The 20,591-nt window shown below is 40.8% G+C and overlaps 1 protein-coding gene across 1 annotated transcript in view; it reads right to left on the bottom strand.

Annotated features, from left to right (window-relative positions):
* Window positions 1-6,282: 6,282 nt before the first annotated feature.
* The window catches only part of LOC128734422 (serine/arginine repetitive matrix protein 2), a 40,969-nt gene continuing 26,660 nt past the window's right edge, over window positions 6,283-20,591 (bottom strand). Inside the window, exons 3-9 of the mRNA XM_053828621.1 lie at window positions 19,709-20,158; window positions 19,552-19,614; window positions 11,659-11,806; window positions 9,848-9,903; window positions 7,006-9,786; window positions 6,714-6,938; window positions 6,283-6,597 (exon numbers count right to left, since the gene is read on the bottom strand). Of these exons, the coding sequence (XP_053684596.1) occupies window positions 6,495-6,597; window positions 6,714-6,938; window positions 7,006-9,786; window positions 9,848-9,903; window positions 11,659-11,806; window positions 19,552-19,614; window positions 19,709-20,158 (3,826 nt within the window). The 3' untranslated portion in view covers window positions 6,283-6,494. The remainder of the gene's footprint in view (window positions 6,598-6,713; window positions 6,939-7,005; window positions 9,787-9,847; window positions 9,904-11,658; window positions 11,807-19,551; window positions 19,615-19,708; window positions 20,159-20,591) is intronic.

The following is a 20,591-nucleotide window of genomic DNA, read 5'->3' as shown; positions in this document are numbered from 1 at the left end:
AGAGGTGCCAGCCCCAACGATAAGCGAAGTTAAGGAGGCCATCATGCAGCTAAAGAAAAACATGTCAGCCGGAAAAGATGGCATCGGAGCGGAGCTTATTAAAATGGGACCAGAAAAGCTGGCCGTTTGTCTACATCGACTAATTGTTGGAATTTGGGATACGGAACAGCTACCGGAGGAGTGGAAAGATGGGGTTATCTGCCCGATCTATAAAAATGGCGACAAGTTGGACTGTGAGAACTATCGAGCGATCACCGTTCTCAATGCCGCCTATAAAGTGCTGTCCCAAATCATTTTCCGCCGTCTATCACCAATTGCGAATAGATTTGTGGGAACTTATCAAGCCGGCTTCGTCGAAGGTCGGTCTACGACGGATCAAATATTTACACTGCGGCAAATCCTTCAAAAGGGCCGTGAATACAGAGTTCCCACGCATCATTTATTCGTTGACTTCAAAGCCGCATATGATACCATCGACCGGAAAGATATATGGAAAATCATGGATGAGAACAGCTTCTCCAGGAAGCTCATCAAACTGATTAAATGTTCGATGGATGGTACACAATGCTGTGTTCGGATTTCGGGTGGATTGTCAAGTTCATTCGAATCACACAGAGGGCTTCGTCAAGGTGATGGTCTTTCATGCCTGCTGTTCAACATAGTGCTACAAGGTGTTATGAACCGAGCGAATATCAACACGCGGGGCACGATATTCAATAAATCTAGTCAATTCGTCTGCTTCGCCGATGACATGGATATTATCGGCAGAACATCTGTGGCGGTGGCTGAACAGTACACCAGACTAAAGCGCGAAGCAGAAAAGATTGGGTCTAAAACAAAGTACATTCTGACCAGCGGAACCGAGGCCGAACGATACCGCCTGGGTAGTAGTATATTGATCGACGGCGATGAGTTTGAGGTAGTCGATGAATTTGTCTACCTTGGCTCACTGATAACGGCGGACAATGATACCAGCCGTGAGATTCGGAGGCGTATTATCAGCGGAAGTCGTGGTTACTATGGGCTCCACAAGCAATTGCGGTCGAGCAGACTAAGTCCCCGTACAAAGTGCACCCTGTACAAAACGCTTATTAGACCGGTTGTTCTCTACGGGCATGAAACATGGACAATGCTCGAGGAGGACCTGCGAGTGCTCGGAGTTTTCGAATGACGAGTGCTAAGAACGATCCTCGGCGGTGTACAGGAGAACGGAGTATAGAGGCGGAGGATGAACCATGACCTCGCACAGCTCTATGGCGAACCCAGTATCCAGAAGGTGGCTAAAGCTGGACGGATGCGATGGGCAGGGCATGTGGCAAGAATGCCGGACAACTACCCTGCAAAGATGGTGTTCGCCTCAAATCCGGTAGGAACAAGACGACCAGGAGCGCAGCGAGCAAGATGGTTAGACCAGGTGGAGCGAGATCTGGCGGAGAGTACTCGGTGTCCGAGGAATTGGAGAGCGGTAGCCCTCAACCGAGTTACATGGACAACCTTTGTGCAACAGGCTTTGTCTTAGGACGGCAAGCCACCTAAGTAAGTAAAGTAAGATTATTTGACCATTATATAGCCAATGTTTGGAAATTAAGCGCTTAATAAGCAATTATACAGCAAAAATGTTAGGGCGATATTATCGGAGCGTCGTCGTTATCCATTAGCGGTTTTTCAGCTATAGATATTTGCATAGACTCCCAGGCATTTAAATCCGACGACTTACGTTTTTATTTTTCATCATTTATGCACTGTCTATCTGGTGTTGAAGACTGATGGCATGCATCGCCACAATGGAGTAGTTTACACGTTCATTCTCTGTTGCGTTCCTGGTGTCCCTTTATCTTGAGTTTGATTTTACGGCGAGTTTGGTCAACATATATTTAACGGGCAATCTACCTTCTCGTGGCACCAGCCGGAATAAAGCAACCTTAGCGAGTATCCGGTAACCACGGTAACCAATTCCGGTGAAAACCAAGATCGTATACCAACAGGGAAGGAGGCACTCGTGCGGATACTGAATGCAACAACGAGGAAGATTCCGCAATAAAGCACACGGTAGTATTCCAGGTCAGCAGCGGCTCACGACAGCGTCTAATCCGGAGAGGCCGAGAAATGTGTTGTCTAGGCAAATCTAAAACATTACAAACAGTCAAGGAAATCCCACTCGGAAAATTCGGCATTGACAAAGGCAACGAAACAAGGACATGGAATGGATGCTTCATATCTGGAACTGCAGGTCGCTGAATTTGGTGGATGGCGATCAGTTAGAACCCCGAAAGTTCGGTATCGTAGCATTGCAGGAGATCTGTCGCAAAGGTAAGAAGGCGTGGAGAATCCGTGGCGACAAGGCTCAATTTTACTAAAGCGGTGGAGCGACCAACAAGCTAAGAACGGGCTTTGTAATGATGGTCGGGATGCAGGATCGCGATGTGTACGTTGAGGATATAAGACCGTTTCATCAACTACACCATCATAAACGTGCATTGTTCACACGAAGGTGGACTCAACGACGAGAAGAAACCTATGGGCAGCTGGGAGGGATATGAACACCCAGATCGGCAGGGAAAGCGACCAGACACACCGACACGAACGATAATCAAATTTGCAGCTGCCCGAGGTTTGGTGATTAAAAGCACTTTTTTTCCTTGCAAAGATATCCTGTAGGACACCTGTAGATTCCCTGACCAACATTGAACCCAGGCTTCATTTTCAGTTTTTTGCTCAGTAGATGCACATTTGACTGCAGCGCCTTAACGAAACAGAATTCGAAAAAGTAGTGTAAAAGGCAATTGTAGAGTTAATTATTAGCTACATTATTGTTGAAGAAAGTATAGTTCTATCTTTTGTATTTACGGCGCTATGGGGCTGCTACCCCGTTGGTAGCAAAAAGAGCGCTCATTTGGCTATTAACGGGGTAGCAATCGCATTGCGCCGTAAGTACAAAAGATAAAGCTATACTTTCTTCAACAATAATGTAGATAATAATTAGCTCTACAATTGCCCTTTACACTACTTTTTCGAATTCTGTTTAGTTGAGGCGCTGCAGTCAAATGAGCATCTACTTAGCAAAAACCCGAAAATGAAGCCTGATTGAACCAAATTGACATAGTCTCATTGATGGCTGTTTTTTCTCGAACATCATCAACATACGCTTCTTACGATGTGCGGATATCGACTCGGATGATTACCCTACCCTCGAACAGAAGAAGACGGAACGGAAGTTAACCTAGGAGTGCTTTCAAACGAAAGCATTCGTCCCCGCTCCCGATCTCGAAGAGATCCGGCGAGAGATTGGTTAGCAGAAAAATAGTTGCCGATAAAAACTGACTCCCGGCCGATCTCTGCAAAGGAGAAACTACCAGTGGAATAGATGGAAGATGTGGTTTGTCCTATTTATAAAAATGGTGATAGGCTCGATTGCTGTGATTAGCGCGGCATTAAGTTGATCAACGCCAGGTCAGGGATGGCACGATCACTTTGACTCAATTCACGTTTATTTGACAGTACCGTCTCAGCTAAGCAAAATTTGACATTGGAAAATAGGTACCAGATTGTGGATGTGCCCCAAGAGCGCTCCTTGCACACCACCCAGTGTGAAGTGAGAGTGCGCCCTAAATACTTAAGATAGAACAATACTTAGTTCAACAATCTTATGGATAATAATTGACTCTATAAATGCCCCATACATAACATTTTCGAATTTTGCTTGGCTGAGGTGTTACAGTTAAGGGGGCATAGTACTTTTTACACCATATTTTTTGCCTTATTTCAAATATTTTTTTCTCGATAACGCGAAAAGCGAATCGATTCGGGTTTATTGCTTGCTAAACATTGCACTTTATACTAATATTTGCAGTTTTGTTTGCATATGTGAACCTCTTCCCCTCTCGCCTACGGCTCCTTGAACATGATCATTCGAAAAAAACATGATTTGCGGTACCATGGATTGGCGCTGGGGGGCTTATCCGAATTGAAAAATTCCAAAACGACATGAAAGAATATTAAATTATCTCGTGTTTGACCCATCCTTTTTTTAAAATTCGAACGCATAACAAAATGGCGGACATTCAAACATAAAAGTAAGGTTTTTAGCCGAAAAAATTGGCTTTAAACATTTCTAAAAAATACAAAAATTGTAATATCGAAAAAAGGATGGGTCAAACACTAGATAATTTTGTTAACTTTCAAACAAAAAAAGAATCATGAGAAATGCTTCAGCCGTTCTTGAGATATTTATGGTACCGACTTTCAAAACCTGGTTTCGAGAAAAACGACGTTGAAGTTTTTATTCGCTGTGTAATCGCTCCAGACATGCGCGGTACAAATAGCTGTAACTTTGTCAATTTTTGGAATTCATCGAAATTACTTGAAACACATATGGTCAAAATGTTAATCTTTCGAAATAATCTATAAAAAAAATTTCGATTTTTTTAAATCGAAAAAGTACTATGCCCCCTTAAAAAAGCAAAACAGGTGCAAACAGTGCAGGACAGCCCTGATTTGGAGTGATTCCCATCGTGCACCTGGCGAAAGTTGGGAGATTATGGTGGGCCCAGCCATCAAGAACGACACCGACATCAGAAATAGATAGGCCCAACGTTCTAGGTGGCTCGACCAGGCTGAAGCAGGCTTACGTGTGACGAGACGATCAACGAACTGGCGACGACTATCTCATGACCCAGGATAATAGAGAGAAATTCTTGATACGACTCTCGGTTGGTAGAAGAGAAGCCAGCCCAAAAAATTATTGCACCGTCGAGGGATCCTAATACTGCAGGGAAACTCACATAACTACAAAATGTTTCGTATAAGTGTTTCTGTTCGTGGATCCGCTTAACCCTTTCTGACCCTTTTAGGAACAGTATTAGTGCGCAATTCATTTAGTAATCAAATTTGTATTTATTCTACCGTGATGCTTTCGTTCATAAGACATTCTGGTAGCATTCGTCCTGTTTTATATAATAATAAAAGAAATTCGAAGAAAATTGTAGAAGAATGAAATTCTAAAAGACCTTCACAGCAGAAATAATTGTAAACTTGTAAACTGATAGAAAATAGGTTTGGCATTTCAAGAGGATTATGAGTAGCTTTAAAACCGCCCAGTTAGCTTCGAGGTACGATACAAAGCCAGTCGTCGAATGCTCAAATCTCGACTAGGCGGTGCTGTAGAATCTTCGCACTAGCCCCTTATTTGCACTAGCTAGGTTGCCCAATAGCCTTTCGGTGCGCTGGTGGCCGACCAAATAAAACAATAATAAAATAACTTCGTTAGTACACGAATGCTGTTAGACCTTAATAGAGGGTTTCGGAATATAAGCAAAATCGTTTGTTGTTAGTATATTTTGTTAATCACATTGTATTTACCATTGGATGCTAGTATTTCTTAATGGAAAGGAAAGTTTTGTTACCGAGTGATATGATTTAAACTAGGAGAAAGAATGTTACTTTTCAATAAATAAATAAATAAATAAATAAATAAATTAGACATTACTTGACTAGGAGTATTAAAATCGATATTAGTTCATTGCACCTAAATAAATGACTAGAGGAAAATTAATTATCAATACCATTTTAAGCTTCAACAAAAAATAAAAATAACTCTGATAAATGATGGATTGATTAAAAAAATACTTGTTTTCAGTTTGCGTAAGTACGGAGAAATTTGTTAATTCAAGCTTCAAGATATTATTTGAGAAAGAGAGAGAGTGGACACTTTAGAGATCAATTAGATTAGACTCAGTTTGAAACTTAATGAGTATTCCTGTTACTAATATCTGCTGTTAATGCTGTTAATACCTTCATCCGGGAGCGGGATGCTTGCTTACGATTGATTGTTTTTGATTTTTATTTGTGTATTTTAAAATACCTCGACGACAGTCGCAAGGATCGAACATTTTTTCATTTGTTTTAGGTTCAGCAATTGTATGGGTTTGGTTCCATTCACAACGTGGAAATAACTTAACAGAGATCGGTGAAATGCAACTAAGCGCTTTTGCTGCGACTTCGTGATCGTGAGCGGCTGCAGCTGTTGTAACTGCTTCCGCTCGATTGCGACGACGGAGTCGGACGACGATATGGAATTGGACGTTTCCGGGCACTGTGTCAGTTTCCGTGTAAGCAGAATAGTCAAATAGAAGTAAAATGCATTTTGAGTTAAAGTAGTTTTAGGGCACTTCATATGGACACTACATTAAGAATACCAAACTTACCGTAGAAGCAATGCAAACAACTCATAATAAGCAACTGATTTCGGTATATTTCAGGACAACAAACAAAAAACTGTGCTACATTTCCAAGCCTTCATTCAGTGATACAAAATATAGTTTGAACTTAGAAATAAACTGAAGATAATTCTACAATCAACACAACCAGCACTCCGTCAAAACGTGAATGGAACTGAAAAAACTTATGACAACGTTTCGCATGTTGTGAAAACGTAGTAAAGTGCTTAGACAAGCGCATCAATTAATGAAGAAATCTAGCGCGATAAATCGATTGACCTATCTTCGCCTTCGCCTCCGTGCGGAACGATCGGAACTACTCGATCGGCTACTATAGCTAGAGCTACTGCTGGATCTACCGCGCGATTTACGCGTTCTCGAGCTAAACCAAAGAAGAAATGAAACGATAATCAAAATAAATAAAAATATTCATGTAGAAAAAAAATCAGTTCGAAACCTAGGGAAACTTGTAGTAACAAACGTGCAATTTACACCTACCTGGTGATTCGGCGCCTGTCGAGGAAACTGGGTGAACCGGCTCGCCGGGGTATTGATGGCGAGCGAGAACGACGCGGGGGCGGAGTTCTGGACCGCGAGCGGGACGTGCTGCTGTGCGAGCGAGAGTGGCTGCTGTCGCGGCTGGACCGCGAGCGTGACCGAGACGAGCGACTGCGCGATCGGGAACTGCGAGAACTGGAACTGGAGCTACTGTAGCTGCGGGATCTGCGGAGGTGTTCAAAAAAGCACTTTTATTTTGTTCCCTAAATATTTGCGTTTGTTTTAAACATACCTATGGGATCTGGATCTTGATCTGGACCTTGATTTGGACGTACTGCGAGACTTTCTTGTGTTTGCTGCCGCCGCATCAAGAGCGCCGGATATTTTCTCCTTCAAAATGCTGTCGACCGCACTTAAGATCGTACTTTTGGCCAGACTAACGGCAACGCTGTTGCTCTTGTTGTCCTCCATTCGGCATGCACTGACAGTAGTTAAAATATCGTGAATATCTTTCTTGATCTGACTGGTATTGAGACAGCTGCTGCTGCTTGCTTCGACGGTACCGCTGCTACTGCTGGTACCGCTGTGGCTGCTGTTACTGTGAATCGGAGAGTCCTTCTTTTTGGACGGTTCCTGTGTATGCGCAACTGGTGGTTCGGTACTGAACTCGATTCCCCTACCACTGCCACCACTAACCGTGTGGACAGCCGCCAGATTGGCGGCGGTTCTGGCTTGCTGAATCTGAATACTGCGTTCGCGACTTTCGCCCAGCCGTGGCAAGCCAACCTCCGACGGATCACCCTTGCTGGACATTTCCGAGACGGATTTTTTCTTTTCCAAACATTGCTTAGCTTTGGCGGCTAGATCGTTCTTTAGGGCTTTCAGTAAGCACAGGTCTTTGTCTTCCCGATTGTCCCCGTAGGACGGTAGGAACGCATCCAAATGGTCGGACCTATCTTTCTTGCCGGATTTATTGGGCTGATCAGGTGAGTCGGAGTCCGAGTCTGACGAAGATGAAGCAGGCGATTGCAGCTTTACAACTGGTTGGACCACCTGCGGTGGTTTCTTTTTCGACTTTTTGGCTGATTTAGGTTTATCGCTTGCGGGTGAATGTTTCGGAGACTTGCTTTTAGTTCGTCTCGGCGCCTCTGGAGAGGGCGTGCGTGCCCGGTTGCCATAATCCGGTTCACTGTGCTTTGGAGGGGTCGGTTCTCGGATCGGTTTGGGAGGCGATCGTCTAAAATCGCTCGATTTCGACGGAATTGGGGGAGGTGTGCCATCCTTACGTCTCTTTATCGCCGGTGGTGAGCGAGATCGAGCTTTTGTTTTTTTGCTGGTGGTTGGTTGTGCATTTATCAAGGGCGGTGTTCCATGCTCACGTTTCCTCGATGGAGACCTTGACGGTGAAACGGTTTCTTGCCGGATCACCACCGGTGGTGGCGATGGGGTGCAATTCCGGGGTTGTTTTTGTTGCGAGTGGCTCGGTGGAGGACTGCATTGTTTTGCTACTTGCACTGGAGAATGGGATGAGCGGGAAGACGACGAGTTATGCTTTCCCTTAGAAGGAGACCGAGAAGTTTTAGTCTCTTTTTGCTTCGATAGCTTATCAAGTATGTCCCGGTATCTGTCGGGGTCTCGCTGTGCTGGTGAATAACTGAGATCCGACGACGTGGAGGATCCTGAAGAACGCTCCGATGACGACCGACTACGGGCATTCTTAGATTGCTTCGGTTCCGGCATCTTGGGCTGCTTCTTATCACTCGGTGTGAGCGATCGGTTAGCTTGCGACTGTGGTTTTTGCGGACTTGGTGAATGACCTCGTTTCTTACTCGGTGGAGTCCTCGAGGCTGATCTATGGTTAGGTGTTCTAGAGCGATTAGGCTTATGTTTTTCAGCGGGTGCTGGATTTCCCCGCATTTTATTGCTTGTTGGTGATTTAGAAAGGGTTCTTTTCTTGTTTTTGGCGATATCCGGGGAAGATTTTCTAGTTTTGTCTGATGGCTTTGCATGTTTAGATTTCTGCTCGATCGGGGACTCTGATCGTTTCTTTCGTTTGTTATCTGGCGACTTTGAACGATGCTTTCGTTTCTCAATTGGAGACTGGGATTTTTCTCTGCGATTTTTCGACGAACGTTCCCTGTGACTGTTGGAGGTTGATTTGGATCGCGCTCTTCTGTTGCCTGTTGGCGATCTTGGACGCTCTTTGCGTCGTGGAGTACGACTGCGTGCTTTCTTATCGGATTCGTATTCCTTGCGTGGTTTTGCTGGGGATACACTCGGCTTTCTAGCAGGAGTAATACTTCGTTGTCTCTTCCGGTCTTCCGGTGAAGAATCACGTTTCTTATTTTCTTTACGATCTTTTGATTTGTTTCGGTTCCTTTCTTTGGAAGCAGACCTGTTTCGTTGACGACTCGTGGAAGGCGACGGTTCACGGCGCTTTTCATTTGATTTTGTTTCCAATCTTTTCCTACTGGTTGATCTGGAGCGGTTTCTACGTTTTTCTTTTGATTTAGTTTCACCTCTTGGCGAGCTTCTTGATCTGCTACGTTCGCGCACCCGATCTCTTGTCTTCATTTCTTCTCGTCTTTTGGTAGGTGTTCTTGAACGTGATCGAGACTTATTTCTGCCCTTATTTCTATCACTTTCTGACTTCTTCGGTGGCGATTTCTCCTTTCTTTTGTCTTTCGATCTATCTGCATCTCTAGTATATCTTTCGTATGACTTTCCACGTCTTTCACGTGCCCTAGATGTTGATGAAGATCGATCTCTTTCCTTTGAAGCAGATCTTGACCGTGATCTAGCTCTATCGATAGATCTATGTGGGCGACGATTTCGGGAGCGACTTCTTCGTTCGCCACGATCGCTAACTTTTGCGGAACGATCTACTCTGCTACCACGTTCACCACCATGGTCGTTTCGTTCACGTTGCTTCTGTGGTGGATAGTGAGAATCTCTTTCCTCATGCTGTCGACGATCACTTCGAGCTCGGCTAAGACTCGAACCTTCTTGACGATCTCTTTCTCTTGCATTACCGCTTTTGTCATTACTACGTTCCGGATGCTTGTATGAAGAACTAAAGTTTAGAAAGACCCAGTTAACTTGAAAGTTTGTTTGACAAAATCAAATAGACATACCTATCATGCGATTGAGACTGTGACCTAGCTCGCTTCTTTTTAGAAGATTTCTTTTTCTGTTGGTGGAAGCATAAATACAAAAATTGACATCTTAGAATGGAAAAAGTAAACCTGTATCATACATTCTAACTAAATCACTAAGTACTAATTTACTTGTATGTAAAAATTGATACAAACTAAGGTTTCGCATTAAAACAAATTAATTGAATTCTTTAAACTTGATCTTGATTGATGAAATAATCTGTCAGTGAATCATGAAACGAAGAAAAATGGAACGAAATACAAATAAAAAAGTACAACTTACGTCCAATGTAAATCGAGATTTTTCTTATTTAGGTGGGAATTGTGCGGTGCGGCCTTCGAGGTTTTTCCTCAGAGCTAGTAGGTATACATAACGGATAAAACTGTGAGAATGGTCAGTGTAGGGTTGGTTTTTTTTAACAACAGACGGTGTCTCGAAACAGGATTCCTAGTTCCAGTTTTATTCAACACTTGGTTCAATAAGTAGTAATTTACTTAACAAATCTATTATCTGTGGCAATTTGGCTATCTCGAGATACATTGACAAAAACTGAGAAAATACGTAAATCATGTTATAGTTTGAAAGATGCCCTCTGGTTACGGACGCTGGCAGACGTGGTAGATGAAAAACAGCTCTCTTTCACGGACAATGCAAATTTTTGCAAATTGCTAAATGATAACGATTGAATATTTAAACATGTTATTTGCATTGGCAGATCACGTTTTTATTGGTGAATGGCCAACTGGTCAAAACCACATTAAAATAAAAAAAATAGATCATGTTTTTACCCAGAGAAAATATAACAATGAAGATAAAGTAGTAAACATGGCAACGGAATAAATATCAAAGTAAGCCTAGCGTCGCTGACATACAATAGTAAACAAAGTTCTTGGGATCCGCTTTGAGAACTTGATTGGATTCGATGCTTTGGAGAAGGATTTGGAGCTTTATCAACTTTCTTTTTTTATATTTTCAAACATTTTGAAGAACAAATTTAAGTCGGAAGGTCTCTTAACTGGTTTCATTAAAATCTAGGATATATTTGTCAAATTATTAGGTACTCAATCGCGTACAAGAAACTGAACAAGCAGCTAAACTCTTTAGTAACAGAACCAGAGGGACAGTTTCAAACAACGAAAAAAGAATCGAACCAAAGCAATGTATAGAACACAGTAATGCGCAATATGGTAATGAAAAAGTTTTGTCACTCATAAAATTTATATGCATAAATTTTCATTTATTTTTTTGGCGGTAAAACATTTTCAAACAAAGTACAAAAAATACCTTGGACTTTTAAAATCGGTTTCTATAGAGTTCCCGTTAAATATTTGGCGAGAGAAGAAGTTGATAATCAAAAAGAAATTAATAAACATAATCCTTATGTCGCATTGTAAAAAGGAGATGATAGCTTAGAAAATCTGGTTTCGCGTTGTTAGCTATACACACACAACAAGGATTTCGATTAGTATAACGGTATATTTGGTCGATATTTACACTTGGCAAACTTTCTTTGCAGTTTTCGCAAAGAAAAGGAAGAAAAGAGAGAAGAAAAGAAAATATAATGAATCTAATTCATTTGAATTGCTTTGTGATGTATTTTACACTAACAAGCATATTTTGGCGTGACGATTCGGCCGAGCAAGAAGTCAATTCGGGATAAGGCGGTTACTAGAGTTACTTTCGACGAATTGGCTTCTTCGGCGAAGGTAAATAATAAGTGCAGCTTGTTTGAAACTAACTTCGAATACACATTGGTTTGAACCGGCTTTCAGCTATCCTAGCAACGTACCTTGTCTTTACGGGAGGATTTCCGATGGCGCTTTTCCCCCTCACGGTCGGAGTGATCCGAGTCCTCGCCGGAACTGGCTGAGTCCGAGTCCGAATCCTCACTGTCGTCTCGATGGTGTCCCGATCGTTTTGAGTGTTTCTTCTTCGATCTACACATACATTTACAATTCGATTCGTAGCGTCGTCAGTTGGGTTACACCAAACCAAAATAATATGGAAAATAAAAAAAGAACATTTGAACAGACCATTATTACCTAGTTAATCTTTTCAATAGAGAAAAAAGAAATTTCTAAATGGAAAATAGATCTCTTGCGGAGAAGAAGAGATACCTTTCGCAACTTGGTTTGGTTGAAAAAATAAAAAGTCAAAATCGTAACGGAATTGCCGTAACTGTCGTTGATTCACAGTCAAAAAACATTGCTCTATGAAGCGATGAATTTTGAACGGAAAAATGGTTGAAGTTGATTCCAAAGAATATTAACCTTTGAACACAGTAGGTGAAAGAAAATTTGCTTCCGAAAAATTACGAAAAAAATTTGATTATGAGCAAAAAGTTTATTTACGGATCGGATTCACATTTTCTGATCAAAATGTTTAGGGTTTGTTAGTACTTAGTAGAGGAGGCGAGAAACTTCGGTTAATCGATATGAAAACTTAACACTATTTATAGTAAATCGTTGGTAGTAGTGATAAAATGATTAGTTCAATACTTATGTAGAGATAAGTCGCAGCGGTATAGAAATGATTGATTTTACCTTTCCTTTATGTTAAATTTATTTTCTTCGTTATATTGGTCTGTCTTTAGGAAAAAGGAGAGAGAAAAGAACAAAATAAGAAAGATTTCCTTCTCTTTTCGGATGACAAATTGAGAGGAAGGGAGCATATCTTGTGAGAGAGAAAAAGACTAAAAATTGCAACCAATTTTACGTGTCAAAAATCAATACTGACCAAAAATTAAAACTAAAAAATTAAAAGATTTTTCTTTAAATAACACTAGTACAAGTGAAAAAGAAAACAAGACTTTAGAAATTTGCGCTCTTATTTCTGATGAGCCACGACACAAAACGCACATGAGATTTAAATTATCGCTTTAGTCTATAACGTACGAAAACAATTTAAGATATGATGACATAAAACCCAAAGAAAAACGTAAAAGAAAACAGAAAAAGAAGTGGCAACAAACTAATGTTAGCTGACAGCATACTTACCAACTGCGAACGGATTTTGAGTGGTTTGATTTTTTGTTTGGTTTGGAAGTATTTGTATTTTTAGATAAGTGATTTGCGATTGAGGGCAAAAAAAGTTAAATAACAACGAGAATGTAGATAGACGTGAGTGTTAGTAATTGAGAATATTAAAATGCTGGTTTATCGGAAATTAATAGAGAGAATAAAAGCTAAATAAAACAACTATTTGGGGATGATTCGTTTTTTCGGATTGCATTTTGATACAATAATATGCATTTGTTTCCCATTAGGTACAGTTTATGCTCTCCTTTGTAAAATGTACCATCGTTTTCTTGAAAATAACTAAACTTTCCACAATTTTAATATACTTATTTAGGATAAGAATGTTAATTGCATTACCTAAGCTTGAGTTAATAAATAAAGCAGTTGAATTTTTTAAATAAACATAAAAACTCTTGCTTAGGTTTGCCACTTTGCAGATATGCTATTCAACTAAGAAAGTTTTTGCCATTATCGGGGTAAAAATATAGTCTAAACTAGTAGACAGTAGAATACTTGTCACCAGTTATGAGCGTATTATACCTACTCAATTTCAAATTTTAAATACGCAATGTGTTGAAACAAGCACTTGAGGGTGAGGGATTGGTTAGCCGAGTACGTGAGTAAAACTGTGGTTTTCGGATACCGAGCGAGAGTTATTCTTGTGTGATACCACAAGGTCGCCATTCACCGCTCAGCTCCATTTACCGCTCATTTCAAATAAAATATGTTTATACCTTTTTAAAATGGTTCATTATTGTAAAAACTATTGGCAAACAATAATTTTGTATGTTTAATGATTCGAATTAAACATAAATTTCCACTATATTTATAAAAGCTCATTTCCAAAATAAATATTCTTTATAGTGAGGAGCGAAAAACGACATTTTGTTCGCGTCTTTATTAAGACCGAGTGCAAATGACTAAATTAATTATTAGCTCAAGCGAATTTGTTGCTTTGGTTATTTAGAAACTATTCTACTAAAAATTATGCGAATTAAGTCAACAGTATTTATATTACCGTTCTATTCTGCTGTAAATGGCAAACCGAAAACAAGGGTTAAAACGCGGCTTTTATTTATTTGGTAACAATAAAAAGCGGTAAATGGCACCCATATGGGCGGTAAATGGATCATTATATTTCAAGTGAGCGGTAAAAGGGGTCATGAGATTGCATTTCTTTTTTTAAAACAGTTACTACCGTCATCTGGGGTGAGATTGTGCCAAAAAAGCATATGTTTTTGTTCTTTAGCTCAGTATGCACACAATTTAGGAACTAGGTTGATTTCAAACCTGTCAATATATACTAATTTGTTCAATTAACAACTACCGTAGAGATGGTTTAGTTACAATGAAACCTAATTTTACTGGAAGTTAAGGTAAATACCTAAACGGTGAACATTAGCATGTTTATAAACAATACACATAAATATCAGTATAAAGTAGTTCATATGGGGCCGTCCAGTGGACTATTAGGGGCCAAAAACAACGCATCATACAAAAAGTGTGAACGAAAATAACCCGGGGAGGTCTGAAATAACTAAAAATGAGTTCGTAGTCAATGGACAGCCTTTATATAGCCAGTAGCGTTTCTGGGGTTAACAAGGGAGAGATATATGGAGGGCGTGTATCCTTAGGGGGCATACCTATTTGATCAATTAACAAAAGTAACCATTACTTCGTTCGAGAACCCGTGGTCGCAGAGAACATGTGGGTCCCTCCCACCCCCCTCCCCTTTCTTTAAAACTGGCAGTTTATATACGGTATAATATATTGGTCTTATACTAGAGTGTTGCAATTTCATTGTAATTTGTAATATCCAATAATTTTTTGACTGTATATGTATTTTTGACTGGTTTTCTGTGCGATTCGTAACGTCTGCACTCGGAAAAGGCTGGCAAATGAGTGAACATGTGCAAGTATATATTTACATTTCATGCAGTTTCATTGTAATTTCTAAAAAAAATTTGTAATTCATAATATCAAATAATTTTTTGACTGGTTTTCTGTGCGATTCGTAACGCCTGCACTCGGAAAAAGGCTGGCAAATGAGTGAACCTGTGCAAATATATCACTTCTGTTTACTAACTCCTATCTCTACCTCCGGCAGTGGTGCCGGCTGGGGTATGGCAACCAAAGTTGCGCACTTTGTGGTGCGCAATCTTGATTGTCGTACGCAGACAGAGAAGGTGGAACGCAGTTCGGCACCGGTTTTTCGGAGGGCGTTGCTGCGGGGTGTGTGCACACCGAGGGAGATTTATTTTCTCTGCTGGATTACCATAGAGAGAGATCCTCAATCAGTCTGTTTACACATTCCGCAGTTGTGCCCTTTGGCGGTTGGTGCCGAATTGTACATTTAAGCAAAAATTGAGCCACGGGACCTGACCCTGCCGTGAGAGTCGGCAAATCAGGAGCCCCTAAGTCAAGGTGTAACTCCGTGCCGATGACTGGATGGCTGGAGGGGTGAAAACATGCCAGTCGCGAACGGAGTGCTTTGGGCATCTTGCCCATACTGTGCCATGCGGGGCTCTGGTACGGCCGATCTTTGTTGTCCCTTGCGTCTCGTGGGAACAACAGAGGAATCCTATCCCATTTCCCTTATGGATATTACGCCAAGTGCGTTATGGCCAACATAATTGGCCTCGCTTACAATTTTCTGTCTGATCTGTATTGGAGATTGTTTGTGCATATTAGCGCTAGTCAAATAGTTAGAGTTGCACAAATAAATCTTCAACACAAACGGGCAGCAAATTTGTAATTACGCGAAAAACTTTTTAATGGCTCTGTTACCATCGCATTGGTTCAGGAGCCATATTTTCGCAAGGGGTATTTTCATTCGACGGTTATTGGAAACCAGAACTTTGCTGCTTTCAGCAAAACTGGTATGACAAATCCTCGTTTGATGCCCAGGACATGCATATTGTTGCATAGGTCAATAAGTGCATGCCTTATCTCTGAGTTGACTACTCGAGATATTTGTGCAGTTACAGTGGAGCTCGTCGTGGATGATGTCCATAGGCGCTATGTCTACTGTTCTGCATACTTACCACATGACGAACCGTCTCCCAGCGACAATTTCAGAAATGTGGTGAGATACTGCCAATCTAATGGGCTTCCGCTCATTGTAGACAGTGATACCAATGCCCATCTCATCATTAGGGGCAGCTCGGGTATCAATCTGAGAGGCTCTGATTTGACGGAATACTTGAGTAGTACCAACCTTGAAATACTCAACATTGGCAATTGTCCAACTTTCATACGAGCTGGTAGAGAGGAAGTGTTAGATATAACACTCTGCTCTAACAGGATCAGTCTTGAGTTGGCACAATGGCATGTTTCAAATGAGACACCAATATCTGATCACTGCTTTATATATTTTGATCATTTGGGTGTCTCCTTGAACGCTGCAACTTTTCGCAATCCGAGATTTTCCGACTGGGAACTCTTTGAGGAAGAACTGGCGACGAAATTTCAAGGATTCGAACCGACGATTGAATCATCGATCAACTTGGATGTTGCTGTAGATGTCACAACATCTTTTATTGCGGAAACTTTTGAAGTAGCCTGCCCGCTAAAAACTATTAAAACGACTAGAGGAACACCATGGTGGAACTCTCATCTCGCGGAACTAAAGAAACGATGCAGGAGAGCCTGGAATAGACGTTGTAGGGATGGCGTGGAACCTTTCAAGCAGGCCCGGAAAGCCTATGCGAAGGCTCTAGGATCTTCAGCACGCACGAGCTGGCACAGGTTCTGTAGCAACGTTTCCAGTTTCGGCGAGGCAAGTCGACTTAATAAAATACTGTCAAAATCGAAAGATTATCAGGTTAATAACATTCGAAGTTCGAACGGTGAATACTGTTCGAATGACAATGAAATCCTGGAATGTCTCTTTTATAGTCACTTTCCAGGCTGTGTAGAACCTGAAGCTCGAAACGATCCGAAAAGCGTTTTAGGTGGCTTAGACTCATGGGTTTTCGCTCGGAGACTTGTCACGACTGAAGCAATTGAGTGGGCCGTGAATAGCTTCTCTCCATACAAATATCCTGAAACAGATGGAATATACCCTATTCTACTGCAGAAAGGATTCAAATACTTCAAACACATTCTGAAAACGATGTTTGTGTGTAGTATTGCTATTGTCAGTTTCTTTACGAAAAACGAAGTGCGGAATACAGAAAAACACTGGACGATATCACAATAATCAGAATACTGTGATAATCAGTGACAATCCTAAGTAACAATATGAATTTTATATTTTTATATTTATACGATAACGGCTCTGGCCGCAAAAACCAAAATAATAAGTCAATTTTTTGCCTGGTCAATGTCCCTACAGGAATATGGACACAGAACATGGACATTTGGACTTATGGACATTATGGTTAGTGGTTTAACAATGAGGAAGATTTAGTTTTAAACAGTGATATGCCGCTAATACCTTCATTACGCCATAACGCCCATCAAAATAATCCAGGAGCAAGTAGAATTTTGTTAAGATTAATACTGTAAAGGCATCTAAAATATATGGAGCTTAAACATTAGGCTCTGTACGCTTCAAGCGACATTTTTGAGAATAACGTTTCTAAAATATTTCATCATGCCGAAGTGAAATGATCACCAGGGGCAAGATGGACCCCCTCAACGTAGCTTGCAAAACTAAAAACTATAAGTTACTTCTTGTCATTGTCTTAAACGTATTTTTGGGTGAATACGAATAATTAATACTGATCTTGGGGCTACCAATGGAATGAGGCCGTTCAAAACCATATTCAGCCAGAAACAAAAACTTACTTTCAAATTGAAAAATACCCTTACGAAGTGGCCCACTTGGGGGTTTGGCATTCGAGTTAGCAACAGAATGTTCCTCATTTATTCGATAACAATACAGTGGTTTCCGGGAAGGACTGGTGCAGCGAATTTCGCACGCAGCACAAGCAACTTTAGATTCGAATTCGCTAACAAACTTTAATCAATCATTTCAACGCAAGTTTTCTTAATGATAGCTTGCATATTATGCCAGCAATTGATTAATGAATACAGGTGCATTCAACTTTATTTGCATCTCCGTAATAAACTCAAGAGAGAAGAATCAAAGAGTATCTCTAATTGTTACATTGGACCTTTTGATAAGTTAACAAGAACTTGAAAGGGTTGAAAGCACAAAGTTCTTTTACAAATATGCAAGTATCATCTGATAAAGTTATTTATCAAACAGAACAGTGAAAAAAAAAACAACTATTTACTTATCACACTTTTTGAATATGACTTAAAACATTTAAAATTAAAATTATATAGGAGAGCAAGAAAAATTTATATTAAATTTAAATAAAGGAGACAATAAGTTGCTTTCAAACTCAATTTGTGATAATTTGCTTTTGGCGACGGGCAAAAAGGCAGTTTCCTCATTCAACGGTAAAACTGCAAAAGAACGAAGTGCGGAGTACAGAAAAAACACCGGACCTTGCGATGGATCAAAAATCGGACCTTGTGATGGATCAAAAATCAAAATACAGGCGCCAATAATTTATATGGGAAAAAAGCGTCCTTCAGGTTTTCAAACAAGACTTTAACCGTGTTGATTTCCAGGAAAAAAAAACATCCCGTGCAAAATTACAACTCAGTTGGACTTGATTCACAAGCGTCGCAGCAAAGCTGTCAAAATTTGAGGTACGATTTTTGTTAAAAAAATATTTAGATAACACCACGTTGCATGCATTTCTAAGTCATTCAATATCAAACAGAGTTCTTTTGAAAACCCCGATGTCACGAGCGGCTTAAACTTTAATGGCTTGGGAAACTCAAATCTTGACCAATTACCCGGATGGAAGTAATGGCAGAATCGAATGCGCCCACGATTGCCATATCGAAACACCAGCGCTGGAAAGGTCACGAGCCATGAATAAAGCATTGCAGTCGTTGTGGAGTATTTGTAAGCGGATAAAGACAATGTTTCAAGCACATTACTATGACTTCAGGAAGAATGTTATTATATAGTACTATTGAGGGACATGACTATATGATTTTCGACAAGATTTTCGTGAGACAAAACCGATTTTTTATATCACTTAGTGGATGTTATAGCATGTTTCTTATCGTATCGGAAATATTTCGCTGCATATTTTCAGACTGGAGTGAATGGACAAAATGTATAACAAAGATTACACAGAATACTTCATGGTAAACATCGTAAATAATCTGTTCAATTTATATGTAGAAATTCAGAAACGATTAATATCTTCAGTCACTACTCAGATAACGATTGGTTAGTAAGTTAATTGAAGCTTATCGCACATAACACGTAGCACGACGTAAGCACATACAAGACAAAATGGAACGGTACTCAGTTTCAGATCTTTCAACATAGAAGCTAGATGATAAATATTAATTTTATCGACAGCCAGGAGTTTTGAAAAGTGCAAAAATGACTAGCTAAAGTACGAAGCTTTTATAAGTCCCAGGAAACCATGCATACGAATTAGATTAATTAGATCTGGTATACTATATTTTCTAAACATTTGAGAATTGGATGGGTTGTAAAACAACCCCGTGTGAAAAATTTACACAGCACGGTAAGAGTTATCGTTCCATCCGAACACGAGACAAATACAAGTAGCGGCAATTGTATTATAGGTACATGAACGTCTAATGTATCAAATTTGAATTACCTGTCTTTCCTGTTTTTCTTGGACTTCTTCTTCTTTTCCTTTTTACGCTCAGGACTTGATGACCTGGGAAAGCAATTAAAATTGTTATTAGATAAAGGTGTTCCATCCTGCCCGTTTGCAGCATCCGTTTGCGAATGCAAAGATAACGTATACTCACGTATCGCGATTCTTCTTCTTGCGTTTTTTCTTATCATCTCTCCGCCCACCGTCTAGCAATTCATCATCATCTACGTCCTCACGACGACGTCGACTGTCTACCTCACCATCCTCTCCTCCGCGTTCGTCATCATCCCGCGCCGCTCGCTTCCGATGGTGGCCTTTGCCATTGGCTTCAGCCGTCGCTGTCGACGCAGACGCCGATGGTTTCTCCGGCGAAGGAGTCCTGACGAGGGCATACCGCTTTCGGGATGCTTTCTCCGCTTCACGGGACCGCTCCTTCTCCGCCAGTTCCTTCTGCAGCGCTTCCGATTTGGCCTGGTCCTCCTTGGCCTTCCGGTCCTGGTCGAAGCTGGTACCTTCGACGAAATACTCGGAGATCCCGAACGCTTCCCTTAGTTTTGCGTTTTTCTCCTGCTGGGCCTGTGCGATGTGGTGAGTTTCGCGAACGCTGCAATCAAGAACAAAAGAGAAAATTCGTTAGCCACGTTTCACGTTTATAAATTATCATTTTATCATAAATTATATAATTTGACGGTATAAATACAATTAAATAGGCTGTCCTAAATGCTACCAAGATGGAAGAATGTATAGTGGAGTACCCAAATTCGTATAAAATTGAACTAAAAAGCGCCTCAAAAGCGACTCTAGTGCACGTTTGTCGGTTTCTGTATCCTTCCTTCGGAACATAAAACCCAACATGCAAAACGTCGTTCGGAGAAAGGAACTATTAGCATACCGAGCCACGAACCACTTCCGGTTGTGGCCTGTCGAAAAATGGAATACGAGGTGAGAGATGCAGAAAGGAAACATTACGGAAACATTTTCCGCTTTCGAACGCCGGTCTGTCTATCGACAGGCATGTTGTCGGCGCATTAGCAGTG

Source organism: Sabethes cyaneus, chromosome 2 (genome assembly GCF_943734655.1).
Source record: "Sabethes cyaneus chromosome 2, idSabCyanKW18_F2, whole genome shotgun sequence".
NCBI classification, from domain to species: Eukaryota; Metazoa; Arthropoda; class Insecta; order Diptera; family Culicidae; genus Sabethes; species Sabethes cyaneus.
This window is presented reverse-complemented; position numbering and strand designations above follow the sequence as displayed.